This window comes from Phodopus roborovskii, unplaced genomic scaffold, assembly GCF_943737965.1.
Source record: "Phodopus roborovskii unplaced genomic scaffold, PHOROB, whole genome shotgun sequence".
Classification (NCBI taxonomy): Eukaryota; Metazoa; Chordata; class Mammalia; order Rodentia; family Cricetidae; genus Phodopus; species Phodopus roborovskii.
The window spans coordinates 10,825,566-10,850,651 of record NW_026126516.1 but is presented as its reverse complement, the minus strand read 5'-3'; the positions used below and the strand labels follow the sequence as shown (position 1 = coordinate 10,850,651).

General features: G+C 47.5%; 1 protein-coding gene across 1 annotated transcript in view; it reads right to left on the bottom strand.

The window, feature by feature from the left end:
• Nucleotides 1-25,086, bottom strand: part of Tecpr2 (tectonin beta-propeller repeat containing 2) — an 84,577-nt gene that overhangs the window by 16,383 nt on the left and 43,108 nt on the right. Inside the window, exons 12-17 of the mRNA XM_051196631.1 lie at nucleotides 24,032-24,212; nucleotides 22,776-22,917; nucleotides 20,572-20,812; nucleotides 19,360-19,449; nucleotides 17,284-17,517; nucleotides 8,884-9,032 (exon numbers count right to left, since the gene is read on the bottom strand). Of these exons, the coding sequence (XP_051052588.1) occupies nucleotides 8,884-9,032; nucleotides 17,284-17,517; nucleotides 19,360-19,449; nucleotides 20,572-20,812; nucleotides 22,776-22,917; nucleotides 24,032-24,212 (1,037 nt within the window). The remainder of the gene's footprint in view (nucleotides 1-8,883; nucleotides 9,033-17,283; nucleotides 17,518-19,359; nucleotides 19,450-20,571; nucleotides 20,813-22,775; nucleotides 22,918-24,031; nucleotides 24,213-25,086) is intronic.

Below are 25,086 nucleotides of genomic sequence, written 5' to 3'. Positions count from 1 at the left end.
CAGCAGGTCTGCTGGCTGTAACAGCTGTCGTGGGCCACGTACCCAGGTGTGCAGCAGAGAAGAAAGGAGATTCCAGGATCACGGCTGCCAGTGCCACCTTCACCACTGAAGCAACAGTTTCTACCATAGCCCTCTCCCAATCTGTAAATACTGCAAGCACAGCGGATCAACTAGCAGGTGATTTTGCTTAAGCCTTAGCTACCCGAAGCACACATGATTATCTAGTACAAATTGGCATTTTTAAACTAAATTTACAAACTAATCTCTTATAGGAACACTTGAATTTGTGAGAAGCTCATATGGCTTCTTGTTCTCTATCTTTTACACATAACTGTGTTAATGCATCATTTTTCTCCAGAAATCCTGGAGTGATCAGTTTTTAAATTATACACATACTTTAACCATGAAGATCCTTAACATCAATGGAACCTGAGTACCACTTGCCAAAGCAGAAGGCCTTTTACAAGGACTTCAACTTGTGGGCAGATCATTGGGGTTTGTAGCCGTTGCACTTGCCGCTACTTTGCCACAGCATTAGACAGGCCCAGGCCAACTTTCTAACAAGACAAGGTACTGTCTTTGGCTCAAGAGAAAATGCCTCTGCCCACGTGTGGCTGACAAACTATTCACCAGTGATGGGTAAGGCAGAGGGGGCAAATATCCAGCCTAAGACAGAAAGGTTACGGGCCTGGGTGACCTCTCCAATGACGGGTAAGGAATCCACCTAAGGCAGATGTTAGTTTATATTAAAAGAAAGGGGGACCTGTAGGGCCCTGCATGGACCCCCAAGGCGCCTTGAGCAAGCCTGAAGCTGTTGGCGGAACTCCTTGCCCCAAGGCTGTTGTTGGTACTCTTCCCGTTTTGATCACACACCTCGTGACAACACATACCTCATGACAATACATGCCTGGTGACAACACACACCTCGTAGGGAGGAGCTAAGCCTACAATTCCTGTAATTTTCCACTGTGCTATAAGTCGGTATTTAAGCCCGTTCTTGCCCCTCAATAAACGGCATTCGGCATTTGGCGTTCCCACTTTGCCATTGGACGAATGACCCGCTGTCTTGTCTTTATTTCAATCTCTAGGCCTTCGCCGGATTCGTGGTGGTAGCGCGGGCGCTATAACATAGTGACTAGGCACAGGTGGTGCTCTTAGTGGCTGCAGCTGAGGGCGAATCCTGTCAGAACTGCAAAGGCAGGCCAGTGCAGATGCCTGAACGCTAACACCCAGCACCAGGTGAGAGCTGGGCATGACAGCATGCACCTGTAACCCAGTGCTAGGGTGCAACAGACCAGCAGACTGACCTAGCGGGTTCCCTGCTTAGCTCATGTAGCTCATGTGTTGGCTCCAGGTCCTGTGAGAAATACTGCCTCAAACAAACAAAACAGCAGAGAGCTGTGGAGGGCAGGAGATGCGGACCTCTGGTTCCCACACGAGCATGCACAGGTAACTGCACCCACATGTACACACAAATGCATGCATCACACACACAGAGTGGAATAAAAGATCTATCCATGATCGCTTCAAAAGGCAAAGACTCCAAAAGCAACAATAGAGGATACACAAATGAAATGAACTAAACTGACCCAGGAGGTAAGAGACCTCTACAATGAAAATTCTACAACACTAAGAATGGAAGACACTAGAAGATGGGAAGACCTCCCATGTTCGCAGACCAGCACAGAACTATGAAACTGTTCACAGAACCACAATAAACTGACAGCAAAGAGCAATGAAATGCAAGTAACATCTCACGTGTTAGTTTGGCTACTTGCCAGCTCTATCAGACCTGGGTTTATACAGTGCACTGGCCAGGCCAAGTCTCCACAGTCCAGGCAGAATAAACAACCCTGGATGCCCAACACTGGCACGGCGGAGCAGATGCCTGGAGGCAGTGGCTCAGCAGCTGAGCAACAAGGGGGACAGGAAGAAGCAAGCCTGCTCAGGGTGAAGAATGCCAGGCCCTCCAGGGAGAAGAGGTGGGGCCAAGCTGGTGTGAACGCCCGCCCGGGGACGCTAATACATGCATGTGTATGAGTACTCTATCTGCATGTATGATTTCATGCCGGAAGAGGGTTGAACCCAGGTTTTCTGGAAGAGCAGCCCTCCCTCCAGCACTGAGGATTCCTTTTTCATTCAGTCCACAGAGCACAGTGATAAGAAAGGACACGCCATCACTTGCACTGGCTTTAGAGGCACCTCGAATATGCACAGAAAACTCTGCAAACTCCAATTCTGAAAGCTGCTAAATACAACTAAAAATATTTCCCCAAGTCCTCCCAAAACTAGCAAGTCTGAAAACTGACTCATTTGTTTTGAGTGCTTTGTAGAAACTTCACCCCAAAACCACTATAAGAGGGAGGCTTTACCAGAGACCATCAAACAGAAATAGAGGCACTGCTGCTAACTGGGAAGGTTTCGGTTGCTCCCTTCATGCGCCTGTGGTACCCTCCGTGGCTAACCGCTCAGCTCTGAGGATGTCCTTCATGATACACAAAGCCTGAGCAGGGGGCAGAGGACACAGGTCATATTTACAGTCTGGTACGGGCCCGCTGCATACGTCCTGCAGCTCCTGACTCTCAGATCTCCTTACTGAGCCCTCGCCATCCTCACTCCTGAACTTTTCAGGGCTTTGTGGGGCAATCTCTGCTGCTTTCACCACTAACCCTGAGTGATGCCAGTGAGATCAGGATGCTCATCAATGGCCACCCTCATGGCTCCCTGAGACGTGTCCCAGTATGACCCAGGACCCTAGAGCCACGGGGAAGGAGCCAAATCGGGTGTCACCCACTCCAGGTGTCACACACCCCAGGTGGCACCCACCCCTGCCGGCACTCCAGCTCTGCCACCTGTGTGGCTTAGAGAGAGCCAGAGCTTACTGTAGCAGAATGGCAAAGCTTTACACAGGGTATGAACTGCTGGCTCCACGAGGAGTTTGGGTGTTGGGTTTTTAGTTGGACAGGGGTGTGGTGGGAGAGCATTATGGAAAAAGAAACAGCTGTAGGCAAAGGGTCTGCAATAAACTGAGTGTGTGTGTGTGTGTGTGAGAGAGAGACAGTGTGTGTATGACGGTGTGTGTGTGTGAGAGAGACAGTGTGTGTATGACGGTGTGTGTGTGTGAGACAGTGTGTGTATGACAGTGTGTGTGTGAGAGAGACAGTGTGTGTATGACGGTGTGTGTGTGTGAGGCAGTGTGTGTATGACGGTGTGTGTGTGTGTGTGTGTGTGTGTGTGTGTGTGATGGTGTGTGTTTGGGTGCTCTGGCCGTTAGAACAGCCGAAGGCTGTGGTTAGCTGTTCTGACGATGAGACAATTGGTCAGCAGACTTCTGGGAAGTGGAAAGTGTTCAGTTACCATTTTCCCGACAGGGCTGGCTCCCACATGGATCATAAATCTTGGTGTCTTAGGTGATTCCATCTTGGGTCAAAGGTTTAGATAAAGCCTCAGGCAACTTCCCGAAGCACTCTGAACTGTAGCCTTCTTCTCTGTACCCTGTAATCCCAGCTCTTGGAAGACTGGTACAGGAAGATCACTACAAGTTCAATATAGTCTATATAAATATATAGACTGTGCCTTAGCAAAAGAAAAAGTTAGGCATAGTGGCACAAGCCTGTAATCTTACCACTCAGGAAGCAGAGGCCGGATCGGAGGACCAGGGGCTCAAACTTATCTTTGGCTACATAGTACATTCAAGATCAGCCTATATGACATGACCCTGTCTTTAAACCAGTGGCCTGGCAGTGGTGACACACACCTTTGATCCCAGCACTCGGGAGGCAGAAGCAGGCTGATCTGAGTTCATGACCAGCCTGGCCTGGTCTACAAGAGCTAGTGCCAGGACAGCTCCAAAGCCACAGAGAAACCCTGTCTTGGAAAAACAAAACAAAAAAACCCCAAACAAACAAACAAAATAACAAAACAAAACAAAAAGGACAGGAGTAAGTACTTCTTGAAGGGTTGCCGTGAAGGAGGACACAGTGCATTTAAGGTGGCACAAGAGGACCCTCTGCAACAGCTCATTGTTGCTTCAAACCTTGGAAATGACAGTCAGTCCTCAGGCGTTGAGGAGTCTACCAGGAGCCTTGCAGAGGCAGTTAGGAGGAGCCAGGGTGGTCCCAGTACAGGCTCTGCATCATACAGCAGGGTTGTGATGCTGGACAGGCTGCTAAATTGTTCTAAGCGAAACCACTTCCTTATAAAGTAGGGAGAACTTCCTCTGGTTTCTGCTTCTTGGGGCAAAACAGGATTAAGGAAAGGGCACTTCCTGCAAAAGTACAGCATGAAGGGCAACACACATAAGAAGCTGCCCCTAGGAACCACCGAGAAAGTGTTTGTATTTACTAAACCACAGTTGTGCAAAGTGAGTTCCTTCTAGAACGCACTGGAGTGTACACAATGAGGAAGCACAGCTCTATTCAGCAGGACTGCGCAGGAGCTACAGTTTAACAGCCATTTAACGGCAACGCTTTATCCAGAGCACAGCCAGGCTCTTTCAGGTGACTTTGTTCTAGTTTGGTGTTTTCCTGGGTCAAACTGCCCATCACTACCAGTCACCCAGATCACAGCTCTCTCCCATTTTAGCTTTGCTTTCTTGTGGCTACTGTGGAATCTAGATGGAGACAGGAGCTGTGGAATCTAGATGGAGACAGGAACTGGAATCTAGATGGAGACAGGAGCAGAAGTTGTGACTCGACACAGTCCTTACTGCAACACTACTGCCAGGTACCCAAGGACTCCTGTTGTCCAGCATGCAGGGAGGCTCCTATGGCTGAGGCTGTGGACAGGGCTTCGCCACCATAACTTACCATGGCCACTGCTATGTGCCAAAGCTCTACATATAGCCCACTGTCATCACTTGCCTTCAAAAATGCATCGCTGCAATAAATATAGTTCAGAGTTTTCAGTGGAATATCACTGTGAAGCCAAGCACCGTACACAAGAAGGTGATGAATACACGAGAAGGGTTAGAATAGGAAATCAATAAAACCAAAAATGGTATTTTGAAAAAATGATGAAGTTGACAAACTTTCTGATGGGGAGATGGCTTAGAGAGGGAGTGAGGACTGGACAGTAAGCACGGTGACTTAAGTTTGGACCCCAGAGCCCACACAGTCAGAGGTGGCCATGTGCATCTGTAAGCCAGCACTCCATGGAGACGGGAGGCAGAGAAAGGGGAGTCCCAGGAATCTCACAGGCCAGCCTCAAACAGGGTAGAAGGTAAGGACACTGGACCGCTTTCATGTACAGTGTGCAAGCACACACTCATGTACATTACACATATCACACACACACAAAGAGAAAAAGACCTGAATCATTAAAAGCAGAAATAAAAGACATGTTACCGCAGTCTCGAAGAAATAAAAGGATCATGAGAACACTATATGGGAACTGGATGCTGATAAGTTAGATGACGCAGATGAATAAATTACTGCGAAAGCAGAAAATGCTCAAACTGAATCAAGACTAGAATAGATGTAACAAATAAAGACAGAGTGAGTAATGGCACCAGGACTGGAGAGAAGGCTCAGCAGCAAACAGCAGTGGCTGCACAGGCCTGATGACCCCAGCTAGCAGGGGGAGCCCAGGGTGGCAGGAGAAACCAACAGCAACAAACACAAAAGTCACAATAGCCCAAGCTAGTATGACTACCCTGATAAAATTATAACAAATGCTTAAAAAGTACTGAACACCAATCCTTCACAAACTCTTCCAGAAACAAGAGGAGTATTTCAATAATAATGTCTATTTTTTAAAACCAGGACCTAATGCATGCTGGGTAGAAGCTCTGCTACTAAGCTACGTCTCCATAGTGGCTACACCCCAAGCATTTTAGAGGTCGGCATTATCCCCACACCAAAACTACACAAGCTCTTGACAAGAACAGGAGGTCAAAGATCAATATTCCTCAGGAATATGGACATCAACTCCTCAACAGTACCAGCAAGTCAAAGCTAACAGCACGTACAACACACACACACACACACACACACACACACACAGGGTTACATATCATCGTGGCATAGGATCTATGCCAGGAATAGTGAGCTCTATTTGTGTTCACTGGACTTGTTTTGCTGCTGTGACAAAATACCCCAGAAACAAAACGGAGAAAAGAGGCAGGTGTGGTGGCATATGCCTGTTCTCCTATTGGGGCAAGCCTAGTTTACGTACAGAGTTGTAGACCAGCCAGTGAGAGACTTGTCACAAGCAAACAAACCTCATTTCACATGTACTAAGGATACAAAAAAAAATTAGGAAAAATGCTTTTTTGGGGCCAGTATGTAGAGAAACAAACCTCATACTCCGCTGGCAGAGTGCAGAAAACAGGAAGTTCCCATTCTGGAAACAGCGAGCCATCCTACAGGACACCAGGGACCCTCACCAGAGCAGAGGGCCCTGCAGAGCTGAAATGTGTCTCCCTAAGATTTTCACACAAATGTTGGTGGGAGCCTCCACAGTAGCCAGAAAATAGAAACAAGCCAAGTACCTGGGATTGAGGCATGGATGAACTGTAGCCTCCACTGATGGAGTGTTATTAGGTCATAAATATGAATGAAGAGCTGATGAGTGCTAAAGCATGAAAGAACTGAGCACGCCTTTAATCCCAGCACTCGGGAGGCAGAGGCAGGCGGGTCTCTGTGGGTTCAAGGACAGCCTGCTCTACAAAGTGAGTTCTAGGACAGCCAGAGATGTTACACAGAGAAACCCTGTCTTGAAAACCAAAACCAAAACCAAACATCAAGCAAACAAAAAAGGCCATATACTTATCAGGATTCTATTTCCATGTACTGTATCGAATAGGCAGATAGGAAGTGACCAGTGGCTTAGGGACTTCAGGTTTCTGAGGGCAAACAGAATCTGCTAATCAGAGAATCTGCTCCTGGGATAATGAAATATTCTAGGATTGGGCAGTGGTGATGCACAACTTCGTGAATATATTAAAAGTCATTGTGGAGTATCCTATACAGTAAACTATAGAAGAGTAAGTTTTATGGTATGTGGGTTATAACTTCTTTTTTCTTTTATTTTTTATTGATACAGGGTTTATGTAGACCTGACTGTCCTTGAACTATGGTAATTACAGAGATCCACCTGCTTCTGCTTCCTGGGTGCTGGGATTAAAAGCATGCACTAGTACACCTAGCATCTCTTTTTTTCCTTTTTGAGTCTTTGGAACAAAGCCCCCTTTAGTTCAGGCTGGCCTTGAACTCACTATGTAGTAGATGAGGATGATCTTTACCTCCTTTTATGTCCTCTTCCCCAAATGCTAGGATTAGTACTTCTGGCCTTTTTGTGTTTTGAGATTGGATCTTATTCAAGTTGCCCACAGTGACCCTGGACTCACCCTGTAGCCAAGGCAACCCCTGAGTTCGAGATCCTCCTGCCTCAGTCTTCCAGGTAGCTATAGTTACAAGCCTGTACATCAGGGATGGCTGAATAAAAACTCTTAAATAATATAGTCATTAGTAAAAGGAGAAAAGAGGAGGTGTTGGCAACGACGTAGAAAGGGGTCCACCTGGGTGCAGGCTGGGGTTTCAAGAGCGGTGAAGCTGACTGCTTGCACCTGGGCGTCAACCAAGTGCACTGCTGAGCGTCCTCTCCATCAGGCTGCGCCAGTGCACTCACTGGTGAGCGTCCTCTCCATCAGGCTGCGCCCACCAACCTGACAGTCCTGCGGTCAGTGTGCTACTGCACATGGAGGAAACACACAGCTCATTTCATCCTGTTTAACCTGACAGCTGCAGGACATCCAGAGGGTAGACAACTACGCCTGTTCTAGATTCCTTCCTGCCTCCGTAGGGACGTCTTCCTTGCCCCCGTTCATTCTACACGGGGTAACTTCACATATTTTCCAACAAAGTCACAAAGCAGGGATGAGCAGGAGATGGGCAATAATTCTGGAGATGCCACAGGCCCTCACATAAAGTGGCTTGTTTTGTTTTAGTTTTTCAAGACAGTTTTCTCTGTGTAACAGCTCTGCCTGTCCTGGAAACTCACTCTGTAGACCACCGAATTCACAGGGATCCGCCAGCTTCTGCCTCTCCAGTGCTGGGATTACATGTGTGGGCTATCACTACCCTGCCTTTGTTTAATTATATGTTTTGATGTGTATAAGGTGTTTTGTCTGCATGTATGTCTGCGCACCCAAGGAGGTCAGCAGAGGATGTTGAATCCCCTTAAGCTGGAGTTAAGGATGGGAATTGAGCCATGGTCCTCTAGCAGAGCAGTCAGTGCTCTTAACTGCTAAGCCATCTCTCCTCACATAGTTTAAGAGAAATATACTTCGTACATGAACCAAGCATATTTAGATCTTTGGGAGCAACTAACAAAAACCCATGTCAGAACACAGAATAAACTGAACTCCCACAGGAGCCGGGAAGTGGCTTTTGGGATAGGGCAGTGCTGGAACTGAACATCCCCCCCACCCCCCACGGTAGGCAAATGCACCACTAACCTCGCACACAAAAGTTCTAAAGAGCAGAAAGGCACTCACAAAACACTAATACCAGGACCGAGGCTGCAGTTCCGCGTAGAGAGCTTGCTTGGCATTTGTGGGGCCCTAAGTTCAGGCTCTACTATTGCCAGGGAAAACAACAAAACCCAGAGAACAGATATCTCCATGGCAACACTTTATGCAAATTTTACTTTCTTTGTATTTTTGATAGTGTTTAATTTTTTTTTAAAGGTAATTTTCATTTGGTGACAAGTCATATATCTTTATTTTAAAAGGGAAAAAGCTTGTGCTGGCTCAGATAATCTCCAATACCCTCTTTAGCTCTGGAATACTGACAGGGCCCACCTCTCCACGCCTCCCTGGAAGGCGTCCTAACAGCTTCTCTGTTACTTTGAAGCAGGTTCTGTGCAGTTGGCGTTACTTACCTGGACAGGGGGCTCAATCATGATCCAGGCTGGAAGCATCAGGCTGGGATTCAGAGGTTGGGTTCCAACACGGAAGTAAATCCCACCCCTGGAGTCACAGGCCCAGACATGCTGATTTCCACACGCCAAGCTGGTCAGTCTTACAGTTCCTGCAGAGAAACAACTTACACTGTAATTATTTTGTCAAACAACCAATCTTTCAGCCAGTGTATAAGCTACTTCAGGTGAAGACAAGAGGCTACACCTGCAGCTGAATGCTGGCGTGTGTCACGCTTCTACACTGGGTATGAAGCTATCCCTTAACTGCCTGCTGCCTTGGAGCATCCTATGTAGACTTCTGGCTAAGTAGCCACAATGCCATCAAGCACAGTATCCTGAGATAAATATCTCCATGTGAGTTTCCCCATTAACTCATGTGACCATTGCTAGTTATTTCTGGATGTGTGGAAAGGGAACCTTTATTGACTAGAATTAAGAGTAAGTCTCCTAAAGAAAAAAAATCTAAAGAATCTGCACTTTATTTTTTATTTATTGATGTTTCAAGACGGTGCTTCTCTGTGTAACAGCCTTGGCAATCTGGTACTCACTTCGTAGACCAGGCTGGCCTAACTTAGGGAGATCCACCTGCCTCTGCCTTCTGAGTGCTGGGATAACAGGGCTGTGCCTCCATGCCCAGCTATTCACTTTTATTTTTGCACTTTCTCTTTGCTAACTAAACTAGCTGCTAGCCACAGAGGGAATGTACTGGAAGGAGTTAAAAAGAGAAGGAGCTGAGCTGGAAGGGTGTGGCTTAACAGAGAGCACTTGACAAAGCATCTCAAGGAAAATCATACATCGTATTTGATAACAGTCAGCAACTAAGTACAGCTGTCAAGTCGCTTCCTATCTACTGTAAGGCAGGCCCTCAGCCTCGCTTCAGACATGACAGCGACGACAGGTACATGGTTTGCACTGGACAATGGCAGGGTGCAGCCATTAGGGAATTTGTCCTGGATCACAGGCCAGGTCCTGGATCATAGGTCACCAGGAGGTGACCAACCCAGGAAGCAGAGAAGGACGGCAGGTTTGAACCCAGGCCAGCTACCTCTGACTTCCAAGTCTATAAACAACAAATGAACAGATAATGTTCAGGTTCAAGTCCAGATTTGACAAATTAATCTACCAGAACAATCCATACCTTACCAAGATATAGGACATTCTGTCTCCCTAAGAATTTCCTGCCATGGACTCTGCTTGAGGCCAAGGTCTCATGTACCTCAAGCTGCCCTCAATTTTGCTATGTAGCCAAGGACGACTCCAAGCTGACATCTACCACCAGAGCTTAGATCGGTCTTCTAGGGTTCACACGGGCAGAGCCAAAGTCCATGTGCCTCAGGCAGAGCCCTCCCTTTGTTGCTAAGTGTCATTGCATTGCACACAAATGCCACAGGTAGTTTCTGTACTTATGTAATGGTGGACATTTGGGTCATTTCCATGTTCGCTATCAGCAAACCTGCTGTAGCCACTCTCTGCGTAAGTCTGGTTTTCTTGTGGCAAGCCAGGCCTGACAGTCCACACCTGTAATCTCAGGCTGAGGGAGTGGGATTATGCTTAAAGCTATCCTGGACTGCACAATGAGGCCAGGTCTCAAAAGGAGAGTGAGGGGAGCAGAGCATATACCACTGTTATTTCCAGGAAGAGTTTTAAATTATTTTTACGTGTTTTGCCTGCATGTATGTAAGTGTGCCATGTGTGTGCAGTGCCTGAGGAGGGCAGAGGGAGGTGGGTCCCCTGTAAGTAAAGTGGCAGATGGTCGTGAGTCACCATGTTGGTGTTGGGAGTTCCAGGCCCTCTGGAAAGACAGCCAGTGTTTTTAGCTGCTGAGCCATCTCTCCAGCCCCAACCCTTCTCATATAGTACAAGTGTCAGGTTAGATGTCTTACTTTCACTTTTTTATTTTTAGAAAAAGTTTTCATTGGATTTATTTTATTTTATTTTACATTACACACACACACACACACACACACACACACACACACACACACACACACGCAGAGTGGGAGGGGGTTGGGTGTGAGTGTGTGAGTGCTTGCATAACCAGCGGCAACAGACCTTGGAGCTGCAGTTACAGGTGTCTGTGAGCCTCCTGACACAGCGTGCTGGAGACCGGAAGTTGAGCTTCCACCAGAGCAGCAAGCTCTTAGAACCATCTCTCCAGCCTCTACTCACATGTGTACATGTGTGTAAATCCTAAGTCAGAAGTCAACTTGTAAGAGCTGATTCTTTCCTTTTACCACATGGCTCGGGTCATCAGGACTGGCAGCATCACTTTCAAAGGGAATGCAGTTTCGCCAAGTTGCAGTATTTTACATACCTGCCAGCAATGTCACGTCCAATCTGGTTTTGTATATCCTTATTAACAATTTGTTTTTTAAGACAGTGCCTCATGAAAAAGCTGGGTAGTGTGTTGCACACTTTCAATCCCAGCACTCGAGAAGCAGATGCAGGCAGATCTGAGTTTGAGGCCAGCCTGGTCTACAGAATGAGTTCTAGGACATGTCTATGTGCTGCTGGGCAGTGGACATGGGACTCACACGTTAGGCAAACGCTTTACCAACTGACCTAATCCTCAGCTTCCCCACTGGATTTTTAAAATTAATAAAAGCTTGTTTTATTCTACTGCCTTTCCTATATAACAACTATTCTTCCTTATTCTGTCTTTGACAAAGCCCTTTTCATTTGTTTTGAGTCAGGGTCTCACATAACCCAACCTGGCTGGCCGACAATTTACTATGTAGCCAAGAGCCTGCCTTGACTTCTGATTAGAGACTCCGGGTCTCCTCCCTGGCCCCCAGGTGCCCTCATGTATCCTGCATCGTCTGGGGATGGCCAAGGGCTCTGGCAGCTGTTTCGCTTCAGCCTGTGAATCTATTCTTGAAACTGTTTAGAGTAAGTACAGGCTAGGATGCACGTGGAAACCAGCTCTCACAGATACACAGCAGTATACCCCGAGTGGCCACTGCAGCCCTGGACATCTGAGCGCTGACTTCTCTCATTATATACCTATGTCAAGATGCCTACCGGACTAGCAAACCGAGGTGTTTTTGTAGCACCAAGCCATGGAATGAAGCCACAGGGCTGTGGATGATCAGCCCATGTTTGGTCAGCTTCTGGATCTGCTGATGGGAGCTGGCATTGACAGTATCATTGGCCGTATTAGGATCCCAGCAGGCCTTTTGTGACAATGGAGGATACTGGAGAACACCCTCCTCTGGCTGGAGCATCCTCATGGCAATGGTGAAGAACAAACTCTGGTCAGGCTTCTCCTATCACTGGGTATCTTTTTAATGGCAGACATTTAAATTATAACTTGTCATAGCTTTAATCTGCAATTTTCTGCTAAGGAATGATACTGAGAAGCCTTTGCTGTGCTTATGGGCCACCTGTATGCCTTCTTTGAACAAGCATTCACAAATGAACACATGCATGTCAGGTGTGGCGATGCAAACCCATAATCCCATCACTCTAGACCAGTGGTTCTCTACCTTCCTAATGCTGCCACCCTTTAATACAGTTCCTCATGTTGAGATGACCCCAACCATAAAATTATTTTCATTGCTGCTTCATAACTGTAATTTTGCTATTATGGAGTGTAATGTAAGCATTTGATATGCAACCCCTGAGAAAGGGTCATACAACACCCCCAAACCTGCTGTGACCCACAGGTTGAGAACCACTGCCCAAGACGTAGAGACAGAAGGACTGCCTCAAGTTTGAGGTCAGCTTTGTCTGTAAAGCAAATCTGAGGCCAGCTAAGACTACACAGCATGGCATGTGTTCATTTATGAGTGATTGTCCGATTGCATTTTAAAAGCTGAGCAGACCTGTGACTGGACAAAAGCTGGAGGGGTTCTCTGCATGGTCTGGGGTAGCTGTGCCAGGCATGTCTGTCATAAATCTATCTGTATCGGTTTCTTTACTGTCTGAAGAGAAGCTTTAATTTTGATGAGTCACACTGACCTCTGTGCATGAGCCATGAGCTCAACTGGCAGTGCTGTGGGCTGGGTGGGTACAGTTGTCACTGGCATAGGTCACTGACAACCCTGTGATGGCATCAAAACACAGCAGCTGCACCATGTGGGGTTTAGCTATGTAGCTTCGTGCCATAGGCTTAAACTACCTATTCCTCGCTACACAACAGCCATCAGAACTGTCCCTGTAGCTTGGGTTCTCCATCTATAGTTTCATTAAAGTTAAAAACAAAACAAACAAGGCTGGAAAGATGGCTCACAGGGTAAAGAGCTTGCTGTCAGGCTGAGGACCAGATTATGGATGCCCAGCACATAAATGCTAACTGCTGTGGTGGCCCAGCATATTAGACATAGAGTCAGGGGAATCTCTGGAGCAAGCTGGCTAGCTAGAACAATCAAACTGGTGTACTCTGGGTTCAAATCAAAGAGCCTGCCTCCATATATAAAGTGAAGACAGCCAGTATCAACCTTGGCTCCCCACATGTGCCCCTGCATATGTGTACCCATACACATATACACACACATACATACTACATACAAACAAACACGAAGAAGCGGCACTGTACAGACCTGACATGTATGCACAGATGTTTTCTTGTTACCCTTCCTTAAATAAGGCAACGTGGAAATTCTCCCCCTGGCACTTACATGCATTAGGGTTAAGGCACATAGGTGATAGGAAACCCTGCAACATTTTATTTATATGTAAGGGACTTGTGCATGCTTGCGCTGTGCTATCTAGAAAGGACCAAATACGGCAGAATACGAAAGGATGATCGTGCTGCCTTTACTCTCCCTAACCCTGGTAGACTCTCTTACTCTAAGATAAACTATGTTTTCCTTTCCTTGCTGTCTTACCAAGGAGTTATGACCGACTCCTTAGAATCCTGACATTATACATGGAAAGCAGCTTCCACAATAGTGTATAGTACAAACGGCTAACCACAAGCCGATTCTATGCTGGCTCTATAATCTGCCAGCTGAGGACTTCAGGCAGTAGCTGAGCTGCTAATAGTGATATGGGACAAGCACACTGCTGCCTCTTAGAGTTGGCCACTAAGGGTTGGGAGTTCACAGAAGGTGAACGCATATGTGTGTAGAGAAAACAGAGCCTACTGAGTACACCCTTCACAGACGCCGAGAATTCAAGAACCAGGTCAAAGACAAAAACAGCTGAGGGCTTATGTATTGGAGCTTTTACTTTTAGGTGTTGTAAGTCTGATCCACAGGGTGGAGTGACAGAGGCTCCTCTCTCTGCAACCCCTCTCTGTGTTTCTCATGTCCCTTCAGAGTTAGTAGCTGTGACAGGTCCTAGTAAACAGAAGTGATCTGCGACTTCTCAACTACACCAAGCTGCTGATGCCCGGCCCACCCCAACAACCTCCAGTTCATTTGCTTCATCAAGGAGAAAGACTTTTAGTTACTTTATCCACAAAAAGACACTTTCCTCTTCAAATTGCTTTTTAAAGTGTGTGTGAGTGTGTGTTGGTGTGTCTCTGTGTGTGTGTTGGTGTGTCTCTATGTGTGTGTGTGTGTGTGTGTCTGTGTGTCTCTGTGTGTGTGTGTGTCTGTGTGTGACTATACGGCACAGACTATCCCCAAGCTTGTATGAGCCCCACTCAGCTGGGAACACAGGAATGGTCCGCCACCCTCTACTACAGAATCTTTTTAAGTATGCAGTATAGAATAATAGTAGCATTTGCTTGTTGTCTCCTAAATCATAAAACACGTCTTCACATAAATTAGCGCCTGATATAATCTTATTGGTTACCTAAAGGCACAAACTGACACCAAATATGTTTTCATTACATTCTGTGACCAGATGAATTGAACCACAAATTGCATTAGTTTGCTAACCAGCCAAGTGCCTGACATGCATATTTATGAATAATGGGAAATGAAATGTTATGAGCATCTTAAATATTTGCTAAATGATGCACATTTTCTTTAAAAAAAAAAAAAACAGGATTGTAAAATTCACTGTAAAATTCCATGTCCTATCTCTTTAACTGGGTTCAACAGACAGCCATTTAGTAAGTCTCTTAATCTATTCCTTTTCCTGGCTGCTGTGGCTCTGCTCTGACATCAGTGTAGTCTGGGCTAGCCTTGAACTGGTGACCCTAGTGCCTCGGCTTCCTGAGTTACAGGTGCAGCCACTGTTTTGGCAATCACATAGTTTGTAAGGGTGAAACAGAGAAGGATGCAATGGCTCTAGACTGACAATGCTCAGCTAAGTGCAAAATCTGCCCTCCCTCTGTGGGCCCAGGCGCCATGTTCATGTGTAGAAGGAGTCCAAGGACAGCTAGCAGGAGCTGGTTCTCTCCTTCCACCAACCGAGTTCCAGGGTCACACTCAGGTCATCAGGGCAGCGTCAAGACCTTTACCTCTGAGTCATCTTGCTGGCGTTAGCTAGCTATTTAAAACTATTTCTTGGGGCCGGAGAGATGGCTCAGTGATTAAAAGCACTGGCTGCTCTTCCAGAGGTTCAATTCCCAGTACCCACAACCACCTCTAACTCTGGCTCTATGGGATCCAAGGTCCTCTTCTGGCCTCCCTGGGCACTAGGTGTGAATATGGTGAACAGACATACATACAGGCAAAACATCCATATACATAAAATAAATAATAAACTTTATACTTTATAAAGAAATAAAACCCTAACCTCTCTCTCTCTCTCTGACCCTGCTTTGAGACATCGTCTCACTGTGTAGCGTAGACTTGCCTAGAAGTCTCTAAGTGATCTTGACGTGCTGCTTTCCCTACTGGATACACGGCCACACCTGGAGAGAATGAAGTACAGGACAGCCTAGCGCCTCTAGTGGCAGGCAGTTCGGTGCCCTGGACAGCACAAGGAAGGCTTCTGGTGCAACAGCCAACCTCCCTTCTCACTAAGCTCTACCTAATCCCCTTGCCCCAACACCAAGACTACCAGCTAGACTTAAGCCACTGTTCAGGATGCCAAGAGTCTATTACTTTTACATACTTATATTTTATATATATCGGTTTTATATGTCAGTCATATAAAAGCACAGAGCAGGACACAAACTTAAGGGAGGTAGGACTTCAGTACACAATATGGTGGTGCAAATCAAGTGGCTAAGAGCATACTGCACTTAGCCCAAAGGCCAGTGCTACAACCAAGTTCCAGGAGTCTTCCACCACAGGATGAGACATCTCACATATAGACAGGAGCTTCTCTGGGGTCATTTGAGATGGGGTGACCATATGGAGGGGCCGATTTTGGGGAAAAAGACTCCATTTCCAGGTGAATGAGCTTTGACTTCCCTAGCGCTCAAGGTTTGGTAGTGAGGAGAAAACACGTTAACCCCTGGCTTTTCTCAGAGACATTAGCAGCCTCCCTGCATGGTCTGGGAGAGCCTGCTGGAGAAAGGCTCAGGGTCAGTGGGACTCTGGGCGGATGAAAGGACTCCCAGGCCAGGCAACAGGCTCAACTGGCACCCACGTCCAGGCCACAACTAGCTGCAGTCTTGTCTGGAATACAAATGCCCTTGGAAAGCTCGATGACCAAGAAACCTCAAAGATGGTATGAAGCCCAAGGCATAAATAATCTCAGTTCCTATGGAAGTTCCTAGGTGTTCCACACAGCTAGTCTTCACAGCAGAAACCCCATTGCTAAGAGCAGTGGCCTGGCCCAGGCCCTAGGGCAAAGCATACTTTATAAGGATGGCTATGTGTATAGGTCAATGTAGGAGGCAGCCCTTCCTCGTCTCTTCCCCTAACCCATCTCTCATGTAGTTACTGTACATTAAACACTGATTCGAGGCCACAAAATACTGGCTGCCAGTGTACAACAATGTCTTTTTCCTAGACAATACCATTGAAGTTCAAGCCCATTCTGATCCTGGGAGCTGCCTAGTATGATCTTGGCCTCCAGTATCAGACAAACCACACAAGTTGCTGAGTCAACTGAGAATGTAATATTTTGAGCTCATTTTATCGTCTCTTAGAGTACGAAATATTTCCATGTGTCATCACAGGCTATGCCTACTGTAACTCTTAGGACAGTTCACAGAAAAGTGGTTACTAAGAGCACAGTACCATTTCACTGCCTGAAAGAACCCACTCCACACGGCTCCCACAGTGGTCACTCTTCCAGATTCCAAGACACAGATCAGTGTGCACAGATCCAGTCACAGGGCAGACACCATTTCAGAGTGACAGATCAGAGAGCCAACAGGGCAGCTGTCCCAGTGCCATAATTTAAGCAAATCTTAGCGACACCTTCTGGATGCCGTATAGTTCCTTTGGTTCTGAGCAGTGACTCTCTGCACATTGAGAGGCTCCTTTAACTCGGATAAGTGGCCAGTTACACTGTAAACCCAGCAACTAACGAGTGTCCCCTAGGAGCCCACTTTCATCATGGCCATACCTAGCTGGGAAAGGTCCAGTCTCGTCCAGTGCATGCCTGTGGGACAGCTCCTAGAAAGAGTCCTGATGAACACCTGCCCAAGGTTGTCCAAGGCCCACAGTGCATCCTGGCAGGCAGCGTAGGTCCTCATCTCCACGTCGGGGGGCAGCTGTACCGTGGAGGGGCGGCACTGCACACTCTGGGCACCGATGGTACACAGGTCCTTGCTGCTTTGGCACAGCCACAAGGAGCTTCCTACAGAAAAGGTTCACATTTGTCATCCAACAGTTTCACCGAGCCACCGGCCCGAGTGCACAGCACAGCCTTTCTCTTCAGGCACAGCCCTGACACCTGGCCACAGACTGCCTGGACGCTACCATTACCGTACAGGGTACAGGTGTGTGACACCTCTGACGTTACAGGGTTGCCACCGTCAGACATTAAAACGCTCAAGCCTGAGTCTTTAAAGAACTGGAAAGGGAGCAGGGCTATGAAACATTATAAAGGCTAGATGGCTGGGGTAGTGGCTCTGACCTCCATTTCTTCTGGCCCAGGAATATGAATGAAGGCCTCGGAGCACTTTTAATACAGAGTATTAGGGCTATCAACCTTGCCGATGCCTGTGAAGCAGAGGGGCCAGGCAGCCCCAGGAAGGCACTTCCCTGGTTCCTTTGCTAATGTGGTCTGCTGAAGAAGGCAGAAATCTTTCTCCTCCCACCCTGGCCTTAAGATTATGCTTGTATCCTCCGTTTTCTAGAACTTTCAGGTTTAATAGTGTCTGTTTGAAATGTCAATCATCCTTGGGGACTTAAAACTATGTAATATAAAGTATTATCTAAAACTTGTGGCCAGATGTTTTAGAATTCTTTAATTTTTTTGAGATTTATTTTTATTGTGTATGAATGCTTTGTCTGCATGTATGTTTGTATCATGTGTGTACCTGGTACCCATGCCATGGAGGGCAGAAGGTAATATATGTATCTCTTGGAACTGGAATTTGAGACAGTTGTGAGCTGCCAAGCGGGTGATGGGAATCAAACCGATGTCATCTGGAAAAGTATCCAGTACTCTTAACCATGGAGTCATCTCTCCAACTCCCTTTTTATTAAATTTAAAAACTTTGGCTGGATGGCAGTGGCGCGTGCCTTTAGTCCCAGAACTAGGGAGACAGAAGCAGGTGGATTTCTGAGTTCTGAGTTTGTGGCCAACCTGGTCTACAAAGCAAGTTGCAGGATAGCCTGGGCTACACAGAGAGAGCCTATCTTGCATAACAAACAAACAAACAAACAAACAAACAAACAAAATCTTGATAAAATAGTCAAAGAGTCAGTCAGGAGTGCCAGGAACTCCCCAGGGAGTGGTGCGTGTGCATGCACAGCTGAGCATCAGTGAAGACTGCAGGCCCCTCCTTCCAGCTAAGGGCAGATGCTGCTACCAAAAGCAGCTGTGTCAGACTGAGGAACAACTTATGATCCATCTTACAAGACTCCTGGTAGGACTGTGGTCAGTATAGTTCCACGGCTAAGTGTTTACTATACTGAAGCAAGTTACTCAGTGCCGATGGCTTCAATGGAACCAACTGTTTCCCCAGGCATCACAGCACTTTCTCTCTTAGCCCTCCACATAGCCCTTGAGAGAGGCTCTGGCTCTTTCCCAGCCTAGGGCCCCCAGCTAACTGGGCGACTGTGCAGCAGGAGCCCCATCTCTGCAGGGATAAGATAAGTCTGAGGCGTGAGACTTCCCAGGGCAAAGGGGGCCAGCAGCAAGAGGCATAGGAGAACAAAGCTGCTTGGAGGGACAGAATGCTCCAGAAGAAATGGGGAAGAACTTCAGGAAGTCATGGCCACGCAAACTGACACAGAGTCATCTGCTGCCAGCGCCCAGGACCACACTTCACGGTGACCTCCTTCCAAACGACACCCTCTCAGATTCAGCCTTGCCATCCTTGGTGCCCCTCTGTGGCTCTCCTGAACACACCTCTCCAGGTAAAAAGCCCTCACTCACTCAGCCGAGCCCACAGAGCTGCTGGCCCAGAAGGTCTATGAGGCCACACTACCTTGTGCACCAGGGTTCTCAGTCAGGCTAAGACTGACTCACCATCCTGGGTAGGAGCAGGAGAAGCCAACACAAAGACCCATTTTGTGGCTGAAGCCGTTCCCCGGGGAACAACATTATTCCAGTAAGTTCCTAGAGAGAATAAATACAAAAGTGGGTTAAGGTAAGAAAAACAAACCTGTAACACTTCAGTTTTGGTTCTAGACTATAACTGGCCTTCGAAGCTCTTACAACGATTTCTAGTGTCCTTAAACACAGTGGCATGAGCTACTCATTTCTCTAAGCATCACCAAGAAGAACCATACTTTGTTCACTGAAGCCCAAGGAGGTAACAGGGCAGAGCTAGAGGAAACTCGTCGAGGGAAGTCAATCAGAAATGAACACCCAGCTCATCCACAGGCGTGTGTATGTGTCTGTGAGTGTACATACATGTGTTAGTATGAGGGTGTGTGCCTAAGCATGTTCATGAAGTCCAGAAGAGGGCATCGGGTGTTCTTATCTATCATTATCCACATATTACTTTGAAACAGGGTCTCTCTCTCTCTCTCTTCCCGATCCTAGGGATCAAGTTCTCTCTGTCACCTTAGAAGTCAGCAAGTCACACAGATCCTCCTGCCTCTGCCCATCTTATTGCTGGGTTACAGGTATGTGTGCGATATCTGTGTAAGTGCTTCTTGTGTAAGTGCTGGGATCTGAACTCCTGCCCTTATAGTCTTAACTGTTAAGCCATCTCTACCCACCCCCTGCATGAATTTTGAAATACCAAATATAAAATTGAGCCAAAGCCAGGTGTTATGGTATATGCCTGCAATCCTGGCACTTGGGAGGTAGAGACAGAGGATTAGCAGTTCAAGGCCAGTCTGGCAGCTTGGGCTACACGAGACTCTGACTCGAACAAAAACGACCACCAAAAGCGAGCTCTATTTGCCTGCACACATGTCTGTGTGCCACTTGTGTGTCTAGTTCCCACACCAGAGGCCACTTGGATCCCTTGTTAGTGTCCACGCAGGGACAGAGCCAGGAGTCCTGTGCAAGAGGTGCCAGCGCTCTTAACCATCTCTTTCCCCCTCCACTGGGAGCTGGGATGATGGCACACACCTTTAGACCCAGCACTCAGGTGGCAGAGCCAGGAAGATCTCCGTGTTCGAGGCCAGCCTGGTCTACAGAGTGAGAGCCAGGGCTACAGAGAGAAACCTTGCCTCATAAACAACAAATAAAGTAAAAGTAATGGGAAAACAAGAGTGATGGGCTTACCTATGAGACTCCCTTTAGCAACATGGAACTCACTCTTGCCGGAGGAGACCCAGACGCCACTGTTGTTAACCCCGAGTAGGCTGGGCTGGCATTGGAGCTGCTGAGACCAAAAGGCCATGCGCAGTTTATCTGCTACCTTTCCCACAGGGGCTTGAGCTGCTGTCGCGACCGAGTGTGTGGCATGCACGATGGTCTGGAACAAGCTGCACTGGTCGAACACCACATAGTCTGTGATGCTCACCTGCAGGAAGGATACCTTGTGGGTCCTGGGGATTGAACTCAGGTTATCAGGCTTAGCAGGTGCTCTAACGTGATGAGCAATCTCACCATCTTTTCTCCGTTGGATTTATTTATTACAGACGTTGACACAAATACCCTATTCCTGGGACACGGTCCCAGTTCACACAATGAAATATTAAGTGAGAATATTACATGGAATCTGATTTTATAAAAAGCAAAACACGAAAGAAACCATTAGAAGTGCATATCACACATAAATGCTTCCCTTTGGTCTGTGAAGGGACAGGATAGTTGTGAGTGCTGTCCTCACTGAAGCTGGCATACATAGCCCCCACTGCAGAGCCTGTGGCCACATTCAGCATTGTGAGTTCTGTGCAGCCTGGCTTTGAGACTCTCTGAGTGCCAAAGAATGTGCTCCACTCAGAGATCCACTCAGAGACTCAGGTGCATCCTATGGGCTCCACTCAGAGACTCAGGTGCAAAAGTTATGCAGCTCAGACCAGCGCTTCTCACTGGAAAACTGGCAGAGACTATGCCAAAGCCACACAGCAAGTCTGTGGAACCCAAGACAGATGGACATGTAAGCAGGGTTTCAACCAAAGAGAGAGGAAAGACTTAGCAACCACATGTAAGAGCCAAAGGAAGCAAAGAATTTCACTCTGCTTCTTTGCTTCATGACAATTCTGTCCAGCTAAAGTTCCATGTACGATGAAAAAAACCATGAGATTTCTTTATGTCACTTAAAAATGGACTTTCAGGGCAGCGGTTGGTATGCAGCACAATGGTAGCACATGGCCCGGCTTAACCACAGCACCCCAACACACAAAACCAAGAGAACAAAGGTTCTGTGGATAAAATGCCGAGCTCACATAAAAGGCCTGGAGTCTGCATCCCCAGCACTCATGCACAATACCGGCAGGCAGAGTGGGCTGCTGGTCAACTCAGTGCTTGAAAAGCAGAGGTGCGGCCCTGGGTTAAGCTGGCTAGCTAGACTAGCCAAGTGTGTGGGCTTCTGGGCTCAGCAAGAGACCCTACCTCAGAAGATAAGGTAGAAAGCAATCAAAGAGGAGCCTCAGCAGCAACTCTGGCTGCTATATGCACACAGACACAGACAGATAGACAGACAGACAGACACACACACACACACACACACGCCTCCACATGTGCATATACATATGTGTGCACATTATACACAGACACATGTAAAAATTCCCTCTGGAATTGAGCACATATGGGTATGTATACATATTTATGGACTGTATACATGTGCATGTTCATACATGATTAAAAGTATATGGCAGGTACTTTTAAATCATATATAACCTCTTGAATATTACCTAGAATATCGAATTATAGACACAGAAGTGAGGCATAAGCAACCTTAGGTCCAATGTGGGGAGCAGGATACCAAGAGGGGAGAGTGGATGTTCCTTACACAATCTACCCAAGGCCGAGCTGAAACCATGGAAAGTTGGCTGGATTGCATTCCTTACTTCTCACTCCCTGGGAGCACGTGGGGAAATGCTCAGTTCTTTGTTGAAATATCACTTACTTAAAGGCCTTTCAAGCAAGTAGAGATAGATGAGTTTTAATTGTGGGTTGGGTTTTCAAACCTATTGTTTAGTCTCTTTTCTTAGCGTATTTGTTCAGAATTAAACATCATTATTACCCAGGTCTGTCTTTAAATGGATGTCATGGGGTGTATTTAGCCTATAATGATGAATGCTCAAATAACATTTAAATAAATAATAAATTCCAGCCTGTATTAAAGCAAAGAAAGCCTTACAAGTTATTTCCTATGAGGAAAAAGTTTTTCTGTGTGCATTTTTAGTACACCCAACTCCTACAGGAAAGTCTAACCTACCAAACGTTAAAAGCGAGACTACTAATTTAATCCAGTTTCTTAAGGAAAAGAAGGAAGGCAGGGATGGTGGGTTTCCTAGGCAGAAAGCCCCATCACCTACCTGCCACCAATGGTCATCATCTCCTTGGGGCTTCTTGGGGACAACGCCAGTTCTGAACCACAGCTTCCCATGAATGTCCAGGGCCCAAAGTGTGTGCTGATCTCCTAGAGTTATGCAGACAGGCTCCAGAGTTTGCCTTTCACTGAAAGTGAGAGGAAACAGAAGGCTACCTCACTGATCATCTCTGCACAGCTTGGCGTTGAGAAGAAACGGATCTGTCACAGGGTGATAGAGTGACAGGAAAGGCGCTGAGAGGTGGACAGATGAGTCTACTGTCGTTTCTCCCATCTCGGCTGAGGCTAGCCTTGGCATGCTGCTCACCAGCACTGCAGGCAGTCAATAGCTCCTCGCTGCTGTGTGCCTTCCTCCTTGCTTAGTACCCTCACAACAACTGGCACCCAACTGCCCGCTGCACAGCTCCCCACGGAGCTGGAAGGGTTGCCTCTTGGCTATCCTGCAATACACAGGCCCCAGAGAACCCTGTGGCTCCCAGCAGGGGTCCTAAGATTTACTGGCTGGCTGATCCCAACAAGCACCATTCTGACCAGGCATATATAAAGACCAACTTTTGTTTTGTCTTTTGTTTTATTGTTTTACAAGACAGGGTTTCTCTGTGTAACCCTGTGCTGTCCTGGAACTCACCCTGTAGACCAGGTTGGCTTTGAACTCACAAAGAGCCACCTGCCTCTGCCTCCCAAGTGCTGGGATTAAAGGTGTGTGCCACCACCACCCAGCCCGAATCTTAAATGGTAAAAAGTAAAATAAATTGTAGTCCAGAGCTAATTTCAGCTGACTAGGATAAAACACAAATAAGCATCTGTAGCCACCACATCTCAGACTCCACAGAAGCACGTGGTGGCACGCAGCTCTGCATGGAGACCGTGAGAGCTGGTGGCGCTGATGCTCAGGGACACACTTCCTTTTCCTTTCCTTTTGTTTTTTGAGCTGTGTGTCCACGGCTGAGGGTGCCCCTGAGCGATGAGACCACAGGCACGCGCTGCTCGGCCCAGCTGGTGTCACACTGAGGATAGCGCTCAGGGCCTTGCGCGTGCGTGCTATGTGCACGCCAGGTAAACACTCTGCACCAAAACCCACACATGCTGAAATGGGACCCGCCGTTGGCAGTCTGCCAGCAGAGGAACATGGAGTATTCCCAAGGCCAGTGTGTTGAGGACAACACCACCCTGAACCCTGTAGGCGCCACCTAGGTGCCTGGTCACAGATGAATGTGATGCCATCCCTGGGGCCCATGATACCTGACAATGTCACACTTCCACTGTTCCCCTTCAGGACAGAAGCTGCTCACACCCTCCCGATACACGAGGGCCCTCTGCTCCGTCAGTGCCCACACCACACTGTTCCGGGCAGTGATCTGGGACAGCGGGTAGGGACAGTCAACCTTCACAGCTCGGGCACAGGGCCGATCCACACTGAGACCTGTAGCGAGAGGGGAAGAGCCCGCAATTCATCAGCAGCATGTCATACCCTATTCTGGTCTGTCGTTTTCTCTTTTGGTGCTATCTATGGGGAGGGTCCCAAAATAAATACCTTTTCTGAGATTTTATCAACAACAACAAGTTATGCTTCAAGGTGGCATCTGTCTGAGGCAACTTTGGATGACATTTGGAAACTAAAGAAATATAATTCAGAATTTTCTGGTGTTCCAAAGAAGTTCTCAGTTGGGCAGTAGTGGCACACACCTCTAATCCCAGCACTCGGGAGGAAGAGGCAGGCAGATGTCTGTGAGTTCAAGGCCAGCCTGATCTCAAAATTGAGTTCCAGGACAGCCGGAACTGTTACACAGAGAAACCCTTTCTCGAAAAACTAAGGGAAAAAAAAAAGTTCTCAAGGCAGGAAAGCACAGCCTAGAATAAGAGCACAGAGGGCTTCCCTTCTGCCAGCAAGGCTGTGTCCCTCAGCGGCCTGGGAGACAGTGGGTCCTCAGCTGCAGACCCAGCAGCTCAGGCAGCTCTGTTCTCTGCCTGCAGTGTGGGGTGACCATGCTAAAGTGCAGACCTCTGCTTCCCGGGTGAAACCAGAGCTCTGTCATAGTGCAGTGCTTGTGAGAGTCAGGGCTCCAGGGCTCTTGGAGGCCTGTCAGTATTGGCGCCAAGCACCTGAATGAGGGTACTGAGGGAGCAGGCAGCGCAGCTAATATCTAAACCCAGGCACCACAGCCTTGGCCTGCAAGCAGGCCCTGGCGGTCCAGTCACAAAGGCACCCACAGCCTGTGCAGCTGCTGTGGACATCTTCCTGCAAATCCTGCCAAGCCTGCACTAACCCAGCAGGTCTGGGAAGGTCAGCATAATCT